This window comes from Peromyscus eremicus, chromosome 6 (assembly GCF_949786415.1).
Source record: "Peromyscus eremicus chromosome 6, PerEre_H2_v1, whole genome shotgun sequence".
Classification (NCBI taxonomy): Eukaryota; Metazoa; Chordata; class Mammalia; order Rodentia; family Cricetidae; genus Peromyscus; species Peromyscus eremicus.
In genome coordinates, this window is record NC_081421.1 from 117,202,207 (window position 1) to 117,223,879 (window position 21,673).

At 44.4% G+C, this 21,673-nt stretch overlaps 2 protein-coding genes across 6 annotated transcripts in view; both read right to left on the reverse strand.

Moving 5' to 3' along the window:
* Positions 1-686: 686 nt before the first annotated feature.
* LOC131913653 (dnaJ homolog subfamily B member 2-like) lies at positions 687-5,921 on the reverse strand. The gene is made up of 2 exons (XM_059266415.1): positions 4,671-5,921; positions 687-866 (listed from the first exon to the last, which is right to left on the reverse strand). Exons 1-2 carry the CDS (start codon positions 5,699-5,701, stop codon positions 839-841), a joined length of 1,059 nt encoding a protein of 352 aa, XP_059122398.1. The 5' UTR covers positions 5,702-5,921; the 3' UTR covers positions 687-838.
* Positions 687-21,673, reverse strand: part of Samd13 (sterile alpha motif domain containing 13) — a 39,142-nt gene continuing 18,155 nt past the window's right edge. For all 5 annotated transcript variants that reach the window (XM_059266420.1, XM_059266421.1, XM_059266419.1 and 2 more), the window contains 2 exons: positions 16,468-16,579; positions 687-866 (listed from right to left, as the gene is read on the reverse strand). In XM_059266420.1, the coding sequence (XP_059122403.1) occupies positions 723-866; positions 16,468-16,575 (252 nt within the window). In that variant the 5' untranslated portion in view covers positions 16,576-16,579 and the 3' untranslated portion in view covers positions 687-722. The remainder of the gene's footprint in view (positions 867-16,467; positions 16,580-21,673) is intronic.

Consider the following 21,673-nt stretch of genomic DNA (forward strand, 5'->3'; position numbering starts at 1 on the left):
ACAACAAAACCCCCAAAGCCCCTAAATGCTTTCTTCAGCAACAAGGAACCAACATAAACAGGAAATATTCTTTCCCCGTGACAGTGAGTTGATTTCAAGGAGGTCTCCAGTGCAAAGCAAGTTTCTCTTCTCAGAGAGAGTTCTGCTCCTGAAGGGAGCCTGGTGCATGTCTGATTCACACACAGCACAGCATATCCCTGTGAAACCTTAAGAAGGTCAAGTGGAGAACCCTCTAGAAAAAAGGGTGTTGGCAATTCCATCTATGGAGCGTACATCTAGGAGCAGAGCAATTTACGGGAGACAGCACTCCCTCACTTGACTCCCTCCCCACGGAGTTCTGTTTGTACTCATTTCTATGTCTACAACCCAGACCACTCATTCCACATCCATCCTCCCTTCTAAGGAGTTGACAGAAAACAATCTATGCTGAAACAAAGAAAATTCTGTGATTTCAAAGCCCCTGAGGGGAGGGATACCTAAGAGTCAATGACAACTCGGTGTGACAAGGACAACCATGGCGTGTACATTCTGTCTTTACTCCTCCAGGCTGAGTCTGGCCAGCCAATGGATTGCCTAGACTATCCAATAGGATAACACTTTGTTGGATCGAAATTCTTTACGTATACACATGTATGTATTCTGTTTGTGAAGTCTCACAACATGAAACTAAATTACATCACTGTGAATTCCGTTCTGAGGACTGAGACCTCGATTTCACTTTACTAGGAAGAGCTGTTCTTTAAATGCTTGGTCTGAAGAGGTTTTACATGATACTCATAGATTTTCAGAGCAGGGCCCAGTTTCAACTGCAGCCCTGTCAGGACGTCATTTCTCGTCATCAAGAGCAGGGATTTTCCATCAATTTCCTGGAATGGAAAGAGAGGAAAGGCAGTGTGTGAGCAGGCGCAGCAGCTCTTGGGAATGAAGATCAAGGAAGGGTGAAACGGACGGGAGTTACAGCCTTCCTCTCTAGCTAAACACTACTGTAATGGCGTCGAACGGAATCTTCATTATATCTTCCGTCTTCTATTTCAAAACATCTGTGTTGAGATTAAACACACTCTATAGCTGATCTTGTTCTCAAGATCCTATCACAAATCTTAAGAAACCCACGGGCAAGTTTAAAATAGTATGTATCTACCTCAGGGATCCGAGAAGTTCCTTCTGAAAGGGATAAGGACATGTTCCACCCATGAAATGGATTAAAATTTTCTAGAATTCTCTATATGCTTAAGTTCCCAAACCAGTCTATAAATTACAACAGGCAGAGATTACCATCCTTAATTTATAGGCAAAGCAAGGATTGAGCAAGAAGTTTACTGGCTTGACACAAAAAGAATTAGGGAAGAGAGGCATGGGATTTGAAAGCTTGTCTGTCCATGGCCTTTGTCTCCTTTCCTTCTGTCTCCTCATCTCCCCTCTGAAGGAAACCAGGGCTTTACGGGCATCAGCACGGGGACCGGCACTCTACCCCAAAACCCAGTCCCCTCTGCTCAATGTCACAATTAAATGTTTGCTATCTAGATAGCCTAACTGAGTAGACTCAAAGCTTTCTGGAAATCTTGCTAATTATAGTAGTGGGCAACAGGAAGCATGGCTCCCCCTTTGAAAGAGACTCTCCTCTTGGCCTCCTTCAACTTTCCACACCGAGGCTCCCTACTGTGCTTCCTCTCAACAGATCAAGAACAAGGCTGTGAAGGTTAGGACCCTGCCAGCTGCCAACCCCTGTCCCCTTGCGCTTGAGAGCCCATCCCGTGGGTCCTTTAGGTACTCTGGAGACTACAAGGGAGGAAATTAAAATGGGCTTCTAACAAAGAGATGAAAATGGTCAGAAAGGAGAGAGTACTTGGAATTTATGGAAAGGAAACTCCGAGAATGCTGGCCGTGAATATGCTTTTGTTATTGTTTATGGAAGAAATTGTATGTCTCTTAAGGCAGAGCCCAAACTTTAGGAGACTTGGGTCAGCTGTGCTGAAGAGTTCTGTTCATAATTTTGTCTGAACACTCCTGGACCAACCTCGGCTGATGAGAAAAGGAGACATTTCAGTGACCACATAAAACTGTGACCCTGTTTACTCCATCCCCCAGGGAAGCCATTGCTCCCCACTCTCATGGACCTTGCCAGGCTGTGGAGAAAATGTGTTGAACTCTAAGAGTGTAGACAAACAGCACCAGGTCAAAGGGGCTAGAGAATTTCCCACTCTGCGGCCCTTGCTCCTGTCTCCCCCTGGGAGATGGGGGAACGCAGGGCTTCCAACAGGATTCCAGAGGCCTTCCTGCATGCACTCCTTGAGCTACGAGCGACACACCTCCTTGTCATGCTCACTTCCACCGCTCTCTCCGCAGCAGCTCATCTTACTTGTCAGCCGCCCATCATGAAACAGCAGAACAAGGAATTGCTTCTAGCTGCCTCACAGTGTTTCTGACTCTGGGAAACAGTTTTCGGCTACTAAAACATCTCATGCTGATTTGGGAGAGACAACCACCACACACAAGCAAGCAGCTGCTTCAAGGGCAGTTGGAAATTACAAACATGGGAAGTGACCAGTACTAAAGCTTATAGCTTAATCTCCCCGCCTCCTTCCCTCCCTCCCCCTCTCCTCCTCACTGTTAGTGATCAAGACTGCCCATCAATAATACTGTAAGAGTCTGAGTTGCCTGTTAACTATTTCGAGGTGAACTTGCTTGAGAGGAGTTGTTGTCCCCAAAGAAACCCCAGGAGCAGAGCAGAGGGCACTCTGTGACCACAGCATTCTAAGATTTGGTGGCCTCAGAGCTCAGCCTCCGCTCTGGGTGAGATGAACTCAGACTTGGGATGCCTAAGGAGCCGAGCCCTGCCCGCTCCATGTTCCCTTAGCAGCGCCTGCTCAGACATGACCCTCTCTGCTCCAAACAGGCACCTCTGCTTCAGATCCTGTTTGCATTTCTGCATAAGCAAACTGCCTTTACTAACTGAAAGTGAATTATGGAAAGAAGAAATCTGCGCTGGCCAAACAGTCCTCTGCAGCTCAGCATTTCTGCCAAGTGTGTCTGTGAAAATGCTGAGATTTGGATTTTACTTGAGACAAAATGGAAAATCATGTTTTATGTTCCAATTTGATGATTTCCTTTTGTCCCTCAGGCACACTGCCGTTCACCTCAGAGCAGTGGGCAGAAGGATCCCTCTGGAGACGCTCACTGTGCACGTGTTGAAATGTATTGTCATCCACACACACAGCTTTCCCCTTTAGCCTGACTCTAGCAGCTCAGACCCAGGAGGGCAGAAGGCAGTACTAGGCGGCTGTGAGCATATGGTCAGGCAGGCAGCAATCTGAATCCTATTACCACAACCTAGGGGGCAGGCAAGCACAGGCAACCATTTAGCAACCAGGGATTCTATTCGGTTGAACCATGTCCACATCCCTCTTCTAATGCATCTGGCAGCAAGACACCCCTATCTGTGGGTACTAGGCACACATGCCCTTTTCTGAATAGTGAACGTTAGCAACCTTGGACCCCCAGCTGCACTGAGTTAAATACACACCCCGTTCCAAACAGTGGGATGTTTTTCCTCCCCTTAGCAAATAATGGGCACTAAAAGAAACCAGCGCCTTCTGTGTCCAAGTCCACCCTTTGCTTCCTTTCTGCATCTTTGCCAGAAGGATGTAAGTGTATTCCCACTAGGGGAGAAAATTCACCAAGATTAAAATTTTCAAGAACTGCATAAAACACTTGCCTCATCAAAATCTCACCCATGGGAAAGTCCCTTGATTAAAAGAGCTAATAATTTGTTATTTAACTTCCATAATAGATGATAATTGCAAATGAAACCCAATTTTTGCTAACCAGCATTGACTGGAAGCTGTAGACTTCATCAGTAGCTTTTCTAAGGAGGAACTCACCCGGATCCCAGCAGTTTATTAATATAGACTGGAGGGGTGAAATGCAACCGACAGACTCTGGCTCAGCAGAACAAACAAACAACCGAGATTTGTAAACACATCACAATTAAAGTGAGAACAAAGATATAATTCACTCCCTGGGATTTCTGTGCTAATGGACATACATACATATACACATACATACACACATACATACACACACATACATTCACACATACATACATACACACATACATACACACACACACACATACATACACACATACACACATATATACATACACACATACATATATATCTCCTTAACCCTTAACAGAGACTTTTCACTGTCTGTCAGCATTAATCTATGTGTAGATAACCCACTGAATTAGACTTGATCATGACGTGAACCAGAGGAAATGCATGTGGAGAGGTAAGATGGGAATAGAGAAAGAGAGACATAGAAAAACAGGCTAGGGGAAGAAAAGGAAGAGTCACCAAGGAGGAGGCACTGGGTGGTAAGCAGCAGGTGGGACATCCGTGGAAGGGCACTGGGATTCTGCCTTTCATGTGCTGTGTCTGTCCCCCACCCCCTGAGTGAGAACACAGGCTGGAAGGTCAGCGCTGCTCCTCACTGGTCTTCTGTATTAACATCTGGCCCATGACTCCCCTCCACAGCGAGGAGAGCTTTGGGCTAGGCCGGCCTCTGTCTGCCACTCAACCCTCAGATCCCAACCGTCTTTAATGGGCATCAAGACACACATATCTCATTTGCAACTCCTAGTGAAGAATAAAATGGCGGTTCCTTACCAATCACGTGAAGGATTCCGACACAACAGGTGTTCATTCTCTATTTTCATTGGTCCTCTCATGTTCTCTACAACTTTCTTTGTGACAACTCTCTTACCATTCACTATCCAGCTACAAGTGGTGACCAGTCTGAACTTTCCCATTCCATGGCTTACATATGGTACATGTGTCTCAGAGGCACAAGGACTCAATTTTGATCCTTGGGACACGAAAGTAGAAAATCCTGTGTCCACGATGGGCGTGACACTGAAGAAGGGGGAAGAGGTTCTTCTGGACGGAGTCATGGGACCAGTGAACCAGCAGTCTCCTGAAAAGAGGTCTTCATCTTCAGTGACCTTCTGGAAGCTGCAACATGGCCTCTGAAAGCACAGTTCTTCCTCCAAGTGGGTTTTGTCTCTGGCATCACCTCTGAGTTCCACTTTGGTACGGCCATCACCCCTGATTTCCCCTTTGATATGGCCATCACCCCTGATTTCTCCTCTGGTGTGGCCATCACCCCTGATTTCTCCTCTGGTGTGGCCATCACCTCTGATTTCTCCTCTGGTGTGGCCATCACCTCTGATTTCTCCTCTGGTGTGGCCATCACCTCTGATTTCTCCTCTGGTGTGGCCATCACCTCTGATTTCTCCTCTGGTGTGGCCATCACCTCTGATTTCTCCTCTGGTATGGCCATCACCTCTGATTTCTCCTCTGGTATGGCCATCACCTCTGATTTCTCCTCTGGTATGGCCATCACCTCTGATTTCTCCTCTGGTACGGTCATCACCTCTGATTTCTCCTCTGGTACGGTCATCACCTCTGATTTCTCCTCTGGTATGGCTCCATCTGGACCTGTGATAGTCCTTTCGCTTCTTGGCATCAGATAAGACATGATAGGCTTCTGATACTTGTTTGAATCTCTCCTCTGCTGCTTCCTTGTCTCCTGGATTCTTGTCTGGGTGTATCTGCAGAGCCAACTGGTGGAAAGCCTTCTTGATATCAGAGGAGGAGGCATTCTGAGGCACCCCTAGTACTTTGTAATAATTCACCATGTTTCTTCAAACAGCCTTGCCCCACCAAGGGTTGAGATTTTGACAAATTTCCATATAACTTCAGAAAGGAAGATGGTCAATCATTCAAGTTTACAGCTTTGAATGTCATCACATGGTTCTTGGAGTGAAGCCTCTTCTGGTGGAGAATTTCCTCTTTAGTGTGTTGGTCCTTCCCAAGCCACCACGCCCATGCTCTAGAGGCCTTTGCTGCTCATTGTGCAGGAGTGACTATGAGGTCATCTCCTCAAGCCAGTGACCCCCAGAGTCTCAGCTGATGCTGTGCCTGCCTTGTTTTCGTAGTGGGGGGACATCTGAGACGGATGTTACACAGATTGGAGAGACCTTATCTTACTCAAAGATAAACACACACACAGTAAGTAAGAACACTGTGTCTTGTTAACTGAGAGAAACCATTTGTGTAGCTTAAAAATTATTTGCCTTGTTTGTAACAGCCACAAGTCAGCAGACGCAACATGCACTTTGGGTCACTATGGGGGCCAACACTTTTAGTGCTTTCCTGGGTGTCACTGTGACTTCATTATTTTATTTATTTTTGGTTTTACGAGACAGGGTTTCTCTGTATAGTTTTGGAGCCTATCCTGGAACTCGTTCTGTAGACCAGGCTGGCCTGAATGTGTATTTTGCTGGCTGGCCTGGAATGTGTATTGGTATTTTGCTGGCTGGCCTGGAATGTGTACGGGTATTTTGCTTGCATATATGTCTGCACACCACTTACTTGCATGCAGTGTCTGAAGAGGCCAGAAGAGGGTGTCAGATCACTTGGAACCAGAGTACAGAGTTGTAAGCCAAAATGTGGGTTCTGGAATTGAACCTGGGTCCTCTGGAAGAGTAGCTAGTACTCTTAACTGCTGAGACAGGTTTTTCAGCCCCTGACCTTTGTTATTTAATATTTCCACTAGCATAATGGGGGTGATAGGTTGGGGGTTGTCTTAATTTTTGAAATCATATATACATTTCTGATTAAAGAAAAAAGAACATTCATCAAGAAAGGAAACTGGGTCAGAGGCAAATTTAAGCAGGGTTTTTAATGGACACACGGAGGGAACAGAATCAGAAGTTTGACTCCTCATTCAGTATGTACTTCAGCTGATCTGTTAATGTGAACCTTTTGGAACTTTATCTCTGTATTTAAAAACTAAACTAAGTAGCAGTATCAGAACCACAGATACTATTTAGAAGAAACCACACTGGGCCTCCAGTGTAGTAAGGGTGTTCACTACCTATCTTGATTCCTTTCTTGTTGCTGTGACAAAATGCCCTCATAAAAGTGACTTTTTTTGGCCTACTGCTCAAGGTCTAGTCCACCATGGTGGGTGAGTTGAGGCAGCAGAACTTGAAGCGGGTGATCACATGGCACCCATGGTCAGGAAGAAGACAGCAGGGACTACATGCTGATGCTCTCCTCCTTGCTACATGCACATGCAGTCCCACCTTCAGTGGGTGGCTCTTCCCACCTCAGTCAACACAAGCAAACAAGATCACCTCTGACAGGCACACCCTGAGACTTATCTCCCAGGTCATTCTAGGCTCTGTCAAGTTGACAATGGACATTAAGCATCCCTCTGCCCATTTCACAGGACACACAACTTCACATTTTCCAGACTTCTTTGTAATTCGGCATGGTGTGTGACTGACTTATGGTCACTGAGATGTGAACCTCTTTCAGGTAGACCATGAAACCACACGCTTGCTCCCCCCCCCCCTTCCTCCTTCCACTGACAGTCACCAAGAATGACAGAGGCTCTATCCCCTGGACTTTTGAAATATAGTGATGCAAATCATCTTCATCAACCACATCAGACTGTTGCTGTGAGGAAGAAATAACTGTGCCATCTGCCATGTTTTCACCTATCTGTGATAGTAATCGACTACCTTTAGAACTGATTCCTGAAATGCCATCAGCTAGACAAGACCGACCTCTCAAGCACTCAATCCAACTGCTCTCCCTCTGCACTCTTCTAAATCAATCTCTCATTTCAACTCCGTGTTCTGCACTGCTCTTAGTCCCTTTCACAACCTTCTCCGTGAAGCCCTTGGCTGACGTGGGAGCAATTCTTTCATTAATCCTCTACAGTAGCCCTCGGAGACTAATAGCCCTCTTGTGCCCAGGCCACAGCACCCAAGCCAGGAGGAGCCAGCAATTCTGCATCTATAACTCCTAGACCCAGTGCTGCTGACATAACAGAGGAAAACCATGAAGATGACACACTGCACAACCTCAGCTGGGTTCGTACAGTGTAGAAACAGAATTGATTTGTGATCATCTCCTTTCCATTCTCCTTGGTGGTCATTTTTTACGTTACTGGTCTTCTCTAGTTTCTGATTAAACCCTGGCCCCTTCCCTTTCTTCCTGTTCAGTTAAACAAAACAAAGAGAGAAACCGTCAGGAATTTCCTAAATGTCTCCCAAAGTCAGAGTGTATTGGATCCTCCAATGAAAAGAGTCAATGCGGGTTGATAAGTTAGGTCTAAACTACAACTGGGACTCCAAGGAAATCTGTGGTGTTAATTCAAAAGTCTGGAGAACTGAAAATGGTTGAGGTGGGGGGTGGTTGATGATGCAAGTCCTGGTCGCACCTGAAGGTCTCAGAACTAAGAGCTGCAATGACAGATGGCAGAAGACAGAGAACCTCAGGCCACACAGGCAAACTCATTCTTCCTCCACATTCTGGTTTCCTTTCTGTTTCTGTGGTAAAAATGTTCTGACTAAAAGCAACTTAGGTCAGGAAAGTATATGTGGCTTACACTTCCAGGTCAGGGTCTGTCAGTGAAGAAGTCGAGGCCAAAATCCAAGCAGTATAACTTGAAGCAGAAACCATGGAGGAAGGCTACTTGGGGACTTGCTTACATGCTCAGCTCACCTACTTTCCTTGGATAGTCTAGGACTACCTGTGCAGAGAATGATACTGCCCACCTGGGCGGGGCCCTTCTAAACAATTACGGATCAAGACAGCCCCTCAGAGACATGTCCAAAGACCAACCTGATAAAGGCAATTACTCAATTGAGACTCATTTTTCAGCTGACCCCAGACTATGTAATGTTAACTAGGATACTCTACCTTAGTGTTCTACTGGGGTCATCGTTGGCTTTGATGATGCCCACCCACACTGGGGAGATTACACTTCTTTAGTGTACTGATTCAAATTTTAATCTCCTCCATGAACACTCTTGTAGATACAGAAGACCATAGTGATGTTCTACCTATCTGGACATCCCTTAGTTTGGTCAAGTTAACACACAAAATTAATCATGGCCAGGCCTTTAATCCCAGCACTCGGGAGGCAAAGCCAGGTGGATCTCTGTGAGTTCGAGGCCAGCCTGGGTTACCAAGTGAGTTCCAGGAAAGGCGCAAAGCTACACAGAGAAACCCTGTCTCGAAAAACCAAAAATAAATAAATAAATAAATAAATAAATAAATAAATAAATAAATAAATAGAATAAAATAAAATAAAATTAATCATACGTCTCCAATGCAGTTTCCTATCTTGATCATTTCCTCATATTATTAAAATAAAATATTTGAAAATTTTATTAACCAACTGAGCCATCATATATCATGGTTAAGATTACATTAGAAATTTTTATTGTATTAAAATTTATCTTATAGGCTGGTGAGATGGCTCAGCAGGTAAAGGCACTTTCCCCCAAACCTTGGTGACCTGAGTTTCATCCCTAGAATCCAAGTAAAGGTGGGTGGAGAGAATTGACCCCCTAACGTTTCCCAAAGGTTTCACAACTTCCCAAACAGTGCCACTAGCTTACGGCCAAGTGTTCAAATATAAGAACTGGGGATAGGCACCAATCCCAGCTATCACACTCATCTATCCCTCAGATGCTGGATTTATGCCCCTCAGTGGATCCCCAGTACCTCTCTTTGCTAGGTGAACCAATCTTTTTTCCATCCATCCCTTGCTTTTCAGCCCCATCTCCTGCCAATCTGGTCAACACTCCCTAATACAAGTTTCTTGGAGTTGCCAAGACAACAAATGTTGTTTCATGACTTTGTGTTTGGTCCTTCCTCTGCATGGAATATTCTGGACTTCCTTCAGAAGGTTCTCCTGACTGTGATGGTTTTAAGTGGCTTTATTAAAGTAATGTTTATTGTTACTATTGCTTTAGTAACAATTTTTGTCTTTATTTTATGGGTGTTATCACTAAACAAGTAAGTCAATGCTCCACGCCGGGCTCTCTCTCTGTTTCACAGATGTTTTCATCTTCAACAGCTGACTTGGGTGCTTTAGCTTATTCTACATAAATAAACATATTTTAAATATTTTTCATTACCAGTTTTGCCTTTAATTAATTCCCTTTGGCTACTTTCTGTTAATATTACCCTTTTGCTTGCATTGCATTTTAAAAAAATCTTTTATGGCTGGGCAGTGGTGGCGCATGCCTTTAATCCCAGCACTCAGGTAGGCAGAAGCAGGTGGATCTCCGTGAGTTCAAGGCCAGCCTGCTTTACAGAGTGAATTCCAGGACAGCCATAGCTACATAGAGAAACCCTGTCTTGAAAAACCAAAAAAAATTTTAAAAAATCTTCCATGAACTGAAGGGAGTTGCCATATCCCCTATAAATTTATTATGCTATAGAATATTTTAAGCGTTTCAGTGTTCACCCAACTGTTAAGAAATATCAAGCATCAGAGTACCTTGAATATTTTCAGTGCTGGTGCTACAAAATCCTAGGGTAAATCAAGTTTTTTTCTAAGATGTGAGGTTTGAATTGGCCTAACTCAGAGCTGAATTTGTCATGAAGCTAGAGAGGCTCATTTTGCACTTGGACAATTTTGTACTCATAACTCTCTGACATATGTCAAAGCAGGGCTCCAGAGCTGGAGACACTTGAAGCTCCACAGAAGCTGGGCTTGTCCCTGGTCTGGTGGGCACCATGAATCTAGGGGTACTGCAGTGGCATGACTTTAGGCACTGAGGTCCTTGTGGTTATGATGGGCCTCCCACTTAACTCCCTTTTGAGGTGGGTAGAGTATCTGACAACACGCAGCAATACAAAATTCTGTTTTTCTTCATTAAGATGGCTTCTTCAAAAAGTTGATCAATGTTAGCAGCAATGAGCCATCTGAAGAGAAAGTCTACTCTTCAGATTTAAATTACGACTTAACCAGATGGGTATTTCAGATAAGAGGCTGTTTTTGTGGCTAAGGGAAAGGTAATGGAAGAAAGTTCATTGGCCACTTTGAGTTGCATGTTATTTTGTCATGATATTCTGAGGCGGAAAGTGATCTCAGAGATCCATAGTGTTCCAGAAAAAAAATTACTGATGTCACTCACTTACTCATAAGAACGGGAACTCTGCACGGTCTGAACCATACGACAGTGACTGAACGTCAGCTGTCTTGCATCTTCTCCTTACGTTCTCTGAGTACATGAGAGTCAGAAAGATCGAGACAGAGAAGCGAAGTAACCAAAGAACACTTGGAAGGACTACCTCTGTGACCTGTAATCAGATCCAGTTTGAGTGCCACAGACAATGCCACTGTCAAGACAGATGACATTGCTGAAACCAGAGTGTTGCTTATGTAGCCTTCAGAGTCTGATGAAGTGAACCCATCACAATCTTCTGAGGTAGGTGGAGGTATTTTTGCTGAGATAAGTCAAAATAGTCTCTCAAAAGCTCTTAAGTAAAATTCTTGACATACTTTGATCCTAAAAACCAGGCAACCCATGTCCATGGATGGGTAAGCATCAGTTATTTTTCTAATCACTCAAAAAAAAAAATCACTAAGCCAAAGAGTGTCTTTGTATCTTGTTCTATGCCATTGGAAGCCTACTTCAGGAGGAACTGTCTCAAGATGGCACCTGGGACTCAAAGTAGGCACTTAGGAAATGTTCTACTGTTGAACTCAATATTAACTGTGTAGAATCTGAGTCCCATCAAAGCAAATGTCCCAGGATCACCCAGTGAGCATGAAGAAATTAAGAGAAAATAATCCAGAGGTCAGGACCCCCACTCATGCCAGTTATTAAGATACTTGGGAAAACAGGCACTTTATTTGTCTGTGGGAGAGGTGGTGCTGGCATTCAGTCATCCATGCCTTCTCTCCCACTTTCACTAACCAGTGGATCTCCTTGTGGGTCCATGTTAATGAGTCCAGTTTAAGTCCTCAGATGTTGAGGAGCAGCAGTCTAATGACAGAAGTCACAAGCTGATCCCAGGGACAATAACATTCCTTGTCACAAGGAAGCCAGCAATGCAGCCTGAACCCATCATGAACTTGGTCATAATGGCGGGGTAGGCAATGGCTTAGACACACTCATGATGGTGGGGTAGGCAGTGGCTTAGACACACTTGGTCATAATGGTGGGGTGGGCAGTGGCTTAGACACACTTGGTCATGATGGTGGGGTGAGCAGTGGCTTAGACACACTTGCTCATGATGGCGGGGTGGGCAGAGCTTAGACACACTCATGATGGCGGGGTGGACAGTGGCTTAGACACACTTGCTCATGATGGCGGGGTGGGCAGTGGCTTAGACACACTCATGATGGCGGGGTAGGCAGTGGCTTAGACACACTCATGATGGCGGGGTGGGCAGTGGCTTAGACACACTTGCTCATGATGGCGGGTGAGCAGTGGCTTAGACACACTCATGATGGCGGGTGGGCAGTGGCTTAGACTCACTTGCTCATGATGGCGGGTGGGCAGTGGCTTAGACACACTTGCTCATCATGGTGGGGTGGGCAGTGGCTTAGACTCCCTTCTCGGCAGTGCTTATGATGTGCTTCTGGCTCAAGCAAGACTTGTTAGAGAACCTGATGGAAATAACTGGACCACAGGGAAACTTAATAGTTCTAAGTGGAAGCAGGGTGCATATAATGAGAAAAGGGTTTGTCAATTACCAGGTTAGCCACCCTTGTGCTAAAGTCTTATGTGGGGTACAGTAGAGCAGTAGAGTACACCACTTCAGTTCTTCTAGAGGGGCACTGATCCTCTCCTGGGGCTCTACCCTTAGGATCTCATCTAAGTCTGGTTTCCTCCCAGTGGCCTTGACTCCTAGCACCCTCACATACAGTGCGGGTTTTCACTGGAGGTGTTGCGGGAACTCCAACATCCAGGCTGTAGGTCTCCGCCACTCACTGCCGCTGTGCTGCCCATCCTGGACCTGTTCTTCCCAAGGGTGCTTCTGTGGTTCTCCTCAGTCTTTACACTGCTTCTGCCAAACCGCACAGCAAACCTGGCCCTGTGGAGACTGGAAAGCTGTCCTATTAGGGTTTTTTGGCTGCTCTGACCTAATAGTGTACCTGAAAAAGACATAGCTTTGGGCTGGAGATGACCTTCAGTGTTCACATCAGGACGTCACTAGTGAGTGTTGACTTGGGGGTAACTACCAGGGAGATGCTGGAGGTGAGATGTGGGAGGAAGATGCAGGTAAATATATTAGAGGATTTGCCTCAGTCCCCATGAATATATCATCGCATGACACGGCATACCATCCTGGCCTATCCAGTGGCACCCTGTAATTCCTTCATGGGAATGAGGATGTCAGAGCAGGAGAAAGACCTGAGTCCCCTCCCGAGATTAATTCAAGGGCCTCTCCTTACCCACTAAGCTACCCTCCCATGAATGAAGGAGCTTGAGTTTCAGGACTTGCTCCATCTTCTGGGAATTCATTTATGAAGCTCCACACAGTTGGAAGACCAGACACTGTGATGTTGTGAGGGCTTTCTCAATGAAATGTTCCAATTGACATCTCCGTGTCCCCAGTGCCAGAATGAGGTCATCCCTGAGAGAAAATGCCACTGCCCGGCCCAGCTCAGTGATGGCCGATCTCATCTGCAAGGCTGCGTACAGAATCCGTGAGACCAGGGAGCATCTGTCTCCTCGAATGGAGTGTCTGGTAGGAGTCCGAGCAAAAACACAATCTGGAAAGGTTTCTGGGCATCTGGGAACCTGGCCAGGAGACCTTTTATCTGAGCTCATTTTTGTGAACCTTTTACAATATTACTTAAATTTAATTTTAGAAGAGAGCTACTCAATTTCAATGACACAAATGGACATTATGCCATTAACAAACAAAATAAAATATGTTCCAGATGATTAGCTTCTACTTCCCAACCCAAGCTGTTATTTTCCACTAGAATTTTAATATAAAAATTTTCAGACATGAGGAAAATAACTTTTTGTGAATGCCGATATCCTACCTCTTAAATTCTAGAATTAAAATTTTCTAAACTTACTTCATTAAATATATTCCCCCCAAATACTTCAGTGGTCAGGATACAGTGATAGTGCAGATACCTACCGTCCATTGTGTGGTCAGGATACAGTGACTAGTGCAGACACCTACCGTCCATTGTGTGGTCAGGATACAGTGACTAGTGCACACACCTACAGTCCATTGTGTGGTCAGGATACAGTGACTAGTGCAGACACCTACCGTCCATTGTGTGGTCAGGATACAGTGACTAGTGCACACACCTACAGTCCATTGTGTGGTCAGGATACAGTGACTAGTGCAGACACCTACCGTCCATTGTGTGGTCAGGATACAGTGACTAGTGCACACACCTACAGTCCATTGTGTGGTCAGGATACAGTGACTAGTGCAGACACCTACCGTCCATTGTGTGGTCAGGATAGTCAGTGACTAGTGCAGACACTTACCGTCCATTGTCTGGTCAGGATACAGTGATACATTTTCTTCTAGTCCTAACTGTAGTGGTTTGAATGAGAATGTCTCCCAGAGGCTCAGGTATTTAAACACTTGATCCCTGGTTTGTGGTGCTATTTGGGGAGGGTTAGGAAAGGTGGCCTTCTTGGAGGAAGTACAACACTGTGGACAGGCGTTGCAAGCTTACAGTCTCTTCCTACTTCCTTTTTGCTCTCTCTGCTTTGTGTGTGTGGTTCAAGATATGAGCTATCAGCTTCCTGTTCCTGCCGCACGCCTGTCACATGCTACCATGCTTATTTACCATGATGGACTCTTATCCCTTTGGAACCATAGCCCAAATAGATTCTTTCTTTCATAAGTTTTCTTGGTCATTGTGTTGTATCATAGCAACATAAAAGTAACCAATATACTAATCCTTAAGACACACACACACACACACACACACACACACACACACACACACACTCACATGCTGCCTATAATTCTACATACAGAATGCTGGCATCACCAGAAGATTCCCTCATATTCCTTCACAAATCATCCCTCACCTCTACCTATTCACACCCAAGCACTGATTTTTTTTTTTTTTTAATTTGACTATGGATCTGTTTTAGCAGTCTGAAATTCTAACATGGACCTATCTGGAATGAACTTTGTTATGGAATGCTTCTCTCATTCAGTATAATGTTACTGAGACACATCTAAACTATTGTACATATAGGGAATTCATTTGTTTTCATTACTGGGTGGTATTCCGTTATGTATGTATGTCAGTTTGTATGCTCATTTTGTATACAATTTTTGCTAACTATGGAAAAAGCTGCTAACAACAATTTTATACAAATCTTCTTATAGACATGCTTCCATTTTCCTTTGGTAAATACCAGGAGCAAAACTGCTGGATCTTGGTAGACGTGTTTCTTTTCCACTCTCACCAGCAACGCAGGAGCATCCTGTTTTGCTACACATGCACATTTGGCACCAGCTCTCTTTCTAATTTTAATTCTTCTAGTGGGTGTAAAGTCATTTAAGCTTCTATTTTGGCAAATTTTCCAAACTAGCAAAAAATGACATATGCATGAGGAATCAGGTTAGAAGGAAATATTGCTTGAAGAGACAGACAAAGGTGGCATTTAAAAGTCACTCATCTGTGGTTGTGCTGCACTAACAAGCTCTGGTGAAGGGATGTAGAATGGATAGCCAGACAGACTCTTCAGTTTCTAATTCTCTCAACTAGATTTTGAGACAGTGGAGTTAATACCTAGAAAACTACAGCCTCCGCTGAAAGGGGCATGGGAGCTTTGTGTTCTGATGGGTGGACCACCAAGTTCTCCCGCATCTGTCTCTAGCAGGGCCCTTCCTGTAGTGCTGGCTCAGCCTACTTGACAACCATAAATCACCCAGGGAAGAGACACCTGCTCTTCCCTGTCTCTAATGTCAATCCCTGGGCCCAAGAGAAAGAAATTAACAGTTTTTTAACATCAACACTCTGTCAAAGAGGGGGCAATTTATATATCTTTCTTTTAACTTGTCAGAGTAACATTCCTGTCAATCAGGTATGGACAAACTCATGTTAAAGACATGAAACAAAGACTCAAAGAACTCCAGTACTGTGCCCCTCTACACATGTGCACATGTGTATACACACACACACACACACACACACACATGCGTGCGCATGCACGAACCTGAACTTGACTCTACCCTAGGCTCCACCTTGATGAGCAACTGCAAAACAAATCACTGGGTCTGAGCAGTCCCTTGGGAACTGGGGACAGCTGTGGTGGAGAGCGCTGTGTATCTCTCCAGACTCTGTCTCCCTCTCTCGCCTGCTTCTTCCCGTGTCTGCAGTGAAGACAGGACTGATTCCTTCCACCCGTGAGCATGACCAGTCAGTCCCTCAGAGGGCTCAGATGGAAACGGGCTTAGGCTGCCTGTCTGCAGCTGTGCTCCAGCCTCTGGCTTTCCTCTTGGAGGAGGACCCAGCAGCTGCCACTCTCCTGCTGCTCCTCCTCACTGTCTAGGTGCCTCTCTGCCCCCTCACTGCTCTCTGGTCTCCCTCTTCACTCAGAGGAGGGAGGGACCTGTCATCCTGTGTTTCTCCAGGCTGAGTTACCTGTTCCTGAAAAGCACTGGCTTGCTCCTCAAATCCTGCTGTTCGGAAATAATTGACGACGTCCATCACAGCCCAGTCTGCAGGATCGGGAGGCCTTCCATTTTCCATGGAACTGCAAAATACAAATCCAAGCTGTCAGAGTATGGCACCTACTCAGGTATGGACAGGCTCACTGCCTTGCCTCCCAGGGCTGGTCTGAGCTGGCTCACTAGGAGCCTGGTGCTCACTTCCCTCGGGGCCTATCCCAGTCTACCCACAGAAGGACTCATGATGTTTCTTCTGTGTCTTAGTTTCTTGTGATCATTACTCATACTGGCATAGCCAATGCTTTCTTACTAAATAAACTATTTGACCTTTAATGAAAATGATTCCCACAAATACCTTTTTTTTAAAGCCAGAGACATTTAGAGTGGTCCAGTTATTTTTGGTGGGCTTAATATTCCTACTGCAATTTCGGTATGAATATTTCACTTTATAGTGTGACTCTAACACATGTCTCCAAATTCAGAGAAAACGCCGTTTCTCAATAGATCATGTCTTTCTGTTGCATTGTGTTCCAACCCCTTATGATACTCTCCCTACCTGATGAATCCTTACCACTCCTACCAATTCAAGGGTTGCCTCTGCTTTAAGGCACTTCCTGGGACCATTAGGAAGTACTGAAATTATAATCTGTTCCAAGACCCAATACTCCATTCAAATTACCATTCCTTCCCTACCGGGTTAAAGAGATGTGGGGCAAAGACCCACATGTGAACTTGGGCCGGTTCTCACTGTATTATTCCAAGTGTCACGCATGTGCTCAAGGAAGTCAGTCAACATTGTTCAAAATGAATCACAGTGATTAAGCAGATGAAAATCAGGATGTGTGAGAGGCTCGAGTAACCCTTCTCACTGGGTTTAGAGAGGCAGGGTAGAAGTACAGTGGGAAAGAAAAGGAACGCCCGCAGTTTCTGGGACTCTACCTCATTTCATAGTCACTTCAGGAGTATGTGTATACCTAATCCAACATAGTTCCCAGAAGGTCCATGTGACTGCATTGTTCCTCTGATTAAATCCTTCAAAGACTTCCTGTTCCTGTGGCAAATTCCCATGAGTTTAACGGAGGTCCTTCAGGACAAAAGCCTTCCCTCTCCAACTAGAAATACATTTGAGAGCAAAAGCCACAGCAAGCCTTCCGTGCCCCCATGTTTCAGCGTGGACACTGATCAATACATACTGTAGAGAGACGCTGCATATCACATGGACAGCCAGGAAGGACATGAGCACTGTGCTGTGACAGGTCAGGCCTAGGAAGCTTTGTCTGAAGCAAGATCTAAAATGCCATCCAAAGTCAATACATAAAGAGGTCAGGTGATGATTATTCCATGCTCTGTGGTAGGGATGCAGCCAGCCAAGGAGCCATGACAGTCCTGGAGGCCACACTGAAGGGTCCATACTTTTGCTAAGAGAAATGGGAAGTTGGTAAATGGCCTTATAGGAGGGGGGTGACCTAGTCAGAGCCACATTTTTGAAGCGTATGGAAGAGGAATGAGAATAGGAGAAAGGATGTGAATGAGAAATTTACTGTAGTCATGTCTGCAGAAATCGTGATCTCAGACTATAGTAGTGACTATGAAAAAGAGAGGACTCAGACCAGAGTAGTGGCTGTAAAAAAGAGAGGACTCAGACCAGAGTAGTGGCTGTAAAAAAGAGAGGACCATGGACTAAAATACTCAATGGACAGAATCAGCCAGGCTCAGTGGTAGACTAAACAGAGAGAATGAACGGGTGGACAAGCCACAAAACTGAGTGATGGTGGTACCTTCACTGAGACAGAGCACCTGGGCTTTGTCATGAGAAGATTTAATGGGTCTGGAACTCCCAGCGTGGTTAGAAGAATGGGGTTCTGGAATTAGGCTTGGCAAGGCTTAACACTCAGTCCAAGCTGAAAAGATCTTTGCTGTTGTTATAACGAAATGCCTAGAGTTTGAGAAAGCCCAGTAGCTCTTCACACATCTTAAAGGCCAGAGTCTAGACATAATGTTTCATTCAAAGCAAGAACCTAAACGCTTAATTACGAACAATAACTACAACAAACCAACCAAACAAGCATGCCACTCAAATTCTATTCTTTTTTTTTTTGTAGATCTTTATTTTAACTTTTTTTTTTGTTTTACATACCAACTCCTATTCCCCCTCCCTCCCCTCCTTTTCACCCCCATCCTCTTCTCATAGGGTAAGGCCTCCCTTGGGTAGTCAACACAGTCTGGCATAGGAAGCTGGGGCCGGACCAAGCTCCTCCCCCAGCATCACTGCTGAGTAAGTAATCTCACCACAGCGAACAACGGCTCTAAAAAGCCAGTTTCTGTATCTGGGATGGGTCCTGGTCTCATGGCCAGGGGACCCACATTTTGCCTTTTATTAAATTCTATTCTTACAGAAAAGGGAGCAGGTAGCTAACCAACGGACATGCAATTGGTCATTTCTCAGTGGTGCTTAATTTACAAACATTTAGAGCCAATGCCTACTAGTGAGAAGAGTTTCCTTCCTGAGTTTAACCTGAGTCTGGAAGCAGTGTGTGCCTGTGTCTTAGATGTTCTATAGCTGTGAAAACACACCATGACCAAAAGCAACATAAGAGGAAAGTGTTTATTAGGCTTATACTTCTATACCACAGTCCATCATGAGAGGAAGTCAGGGCAAGACCCAAAGCAGAGCAGTCTGGGAGTGCTGATTACTACTAGCTTGCTTCTTGTGGCTTGTTTAGGGTTTTTTTTTTGTTTTTGTTTTTGTTTTTGTTTTGTTTTTAGAGTCTGGGACCATCTGCCTAAGAGTAGTGTCACTCACAATTGGCTGGGCCCTCTGAGATCAATCACTAATCAAGGAAATGCCCATGGACTTGTCTCAATTGTTGCCTCAGATGGACTAATCTCAATTGCTTTTTCCTCTTCTCATATAACTCTAGCTTGTATCAAGTTGACAAAACACAAAACAAAACAACCACAATAGCCTGTGTGTTTTTGTATACACAACTTCCTACCACTTAACAAGTGCTATGCGCTGAAAGAAGGAACTCATTTTCACAGCACTAATTATACATTTTTATATCAATGCTGATGGGGTGGGGGTAATGATCCATGTGCTGAGATTTTCCGTCATCTTGTAAAATAAACAATGACAAGCTGACACCAAGGAACCTGCTCAAGGCTCCCTTGGTTATGATGGGTTGAAGACTGTTTCTGTAGGCGTTTGCTATTCTGACAGATCTATCAGGCTTTCTAATGGCCTTGCTTCTAGCAGTAAGCAGAGTCCCACTGAACAGACTTCGAAGTGCCTGGAAAAAACCTGAGTTCACACATCCTGTAGTTGACTTCAGTGAGTCACCAGTCTTCATAAAGAATGGGTATCTGATTGTGATATGGGAGGCTCTCTGGATTCCTATTGGGTTGCTGTAACATCAAAACTTCCATGATTCTGAAATGCCTTTGATTATTTGAAATGCTGTACAAAAAAGGTTGGTAAAACTGCTGGTGGTGTGCCACAAGTATTGGGGCAAAATGAGAAACTGTCACTTTCTCGTGGGCATAGGTGAGGGAGTCCAACCAGGATAAATGGGGTTAGTAACCAATCAGTATACATTAACAATCTGTCCAGTTTAAGTATGATAGGCAAAAAGACTGAGATAATTTAAAAAAGTATAACAAAACAGGACTATTCATATCCTAGGAAGAAAGACCTGCTTAACATCATTGCTGTTGTTTGCCAGCATCTATCACAGGTTTGGGCGGATACACAAAGGCTTGTTGGATGAGATGGTCTACAAATCAGAGTATGATACACTTTTCATAGATCACAAAACATCAGTCTTCCACCCCATCTGAACTGAAAACTTTCTCCCACTTTTAGGAAACCAAAGCTCAGAACAGGGAAGGAACTCACCCCAAATAATACTCATCCCAGATATTCTTTAATGCAAACCTATGTTCTTCCCACTATACTTCCCATTCATACAACTATTGATTGGCAGCTATGTATGGTCTTCTCAGCAGTGCACTAGATGCATGGATAAAGGACAGAGAACACCCAGTTTCTGCCCCAGCGGAGGTGTCAATCATGTGAGGGCAACAGTTAGAAATAGCCAAGTAATACTGGAATCGAGGGGCAAGCAAAGTGCTAATTAGAGTGTATGCAACTGTCTTACTTGAGCAGTTAAAGACTGATAATTTTCAAAGGCATTTGTTACTCCAAATTCTCAGCTTCTAAGTTAGGCCTCCAAGAGGGATGAGTTTGCCAGGCCCTGCCTGTGACATCAGCAACAGTTTCAAGGAGAGCACTGCACGGTTCAATGTAACATTAAGAGGCTATGGAGACGCAAGACGTAAGACCAAACACTCACTGACTATGGGTACATTTGGAGGGTGAATTTACATGGCTATTTATTTGCTAAGAAAGTACTACGTCTGCTTCAAAGACCTTTTTGTTGCCAAACTGAGATACTCAACTTTAATCCATTATAAATGGACCAGTCTCTTCATATATAATCACAAGCACACATCAGATTCCAGACGAAATTTAAATGGCATATTCAAGACACTTCTGAGATGGTGGCTCCATTGTGGCCCTAGTTTGGCATTGATGAAATGAGACAAGAAGTGTGTTACGGTCCCTTTGATACTTATTACTGAATATCACAGTGGAGCCTTTCTTTGAAAATGCATATGAACTTGGTAAATTTATGAGTATTTTACAGGCATGATGTCTTCAAAAATGTGTATGTACATTATGCTTTATTCAAAATATTATCAAGAAAGTAAGGGGCAGAACTTGTCTTCAATTTTCTTACTTTATCAAGTCAGTGTTTCCTTTTAGCCATGGGCATATGGTTAAAAACATCATGTACCAATAAAAACTATATCATCAGTGAATAATTCACACTAGAAAACACTTCTCCCTTAATCAAATAACTCACTTTTAAGAAGTGATAAAGAGCCAGGCGGTAGTGGTGCATGCCTTTAATCCTAGCACTCAGGAGGCAGAAACAGGCAGATCTCTGAGTTTGAGGCCAGCCTGGTTTACAGTGTAAGTTTCAGGACAGCCATGGCTACTCAGAGAAACCCTGTCTCAAAAAAACAAAAGAGAAAAAGAGATAAAGATAAACTAATCATGATAGATATACACTAAGTGAAAAGCTGGCAGACACATGCAAATTTACTGATAAGTTATT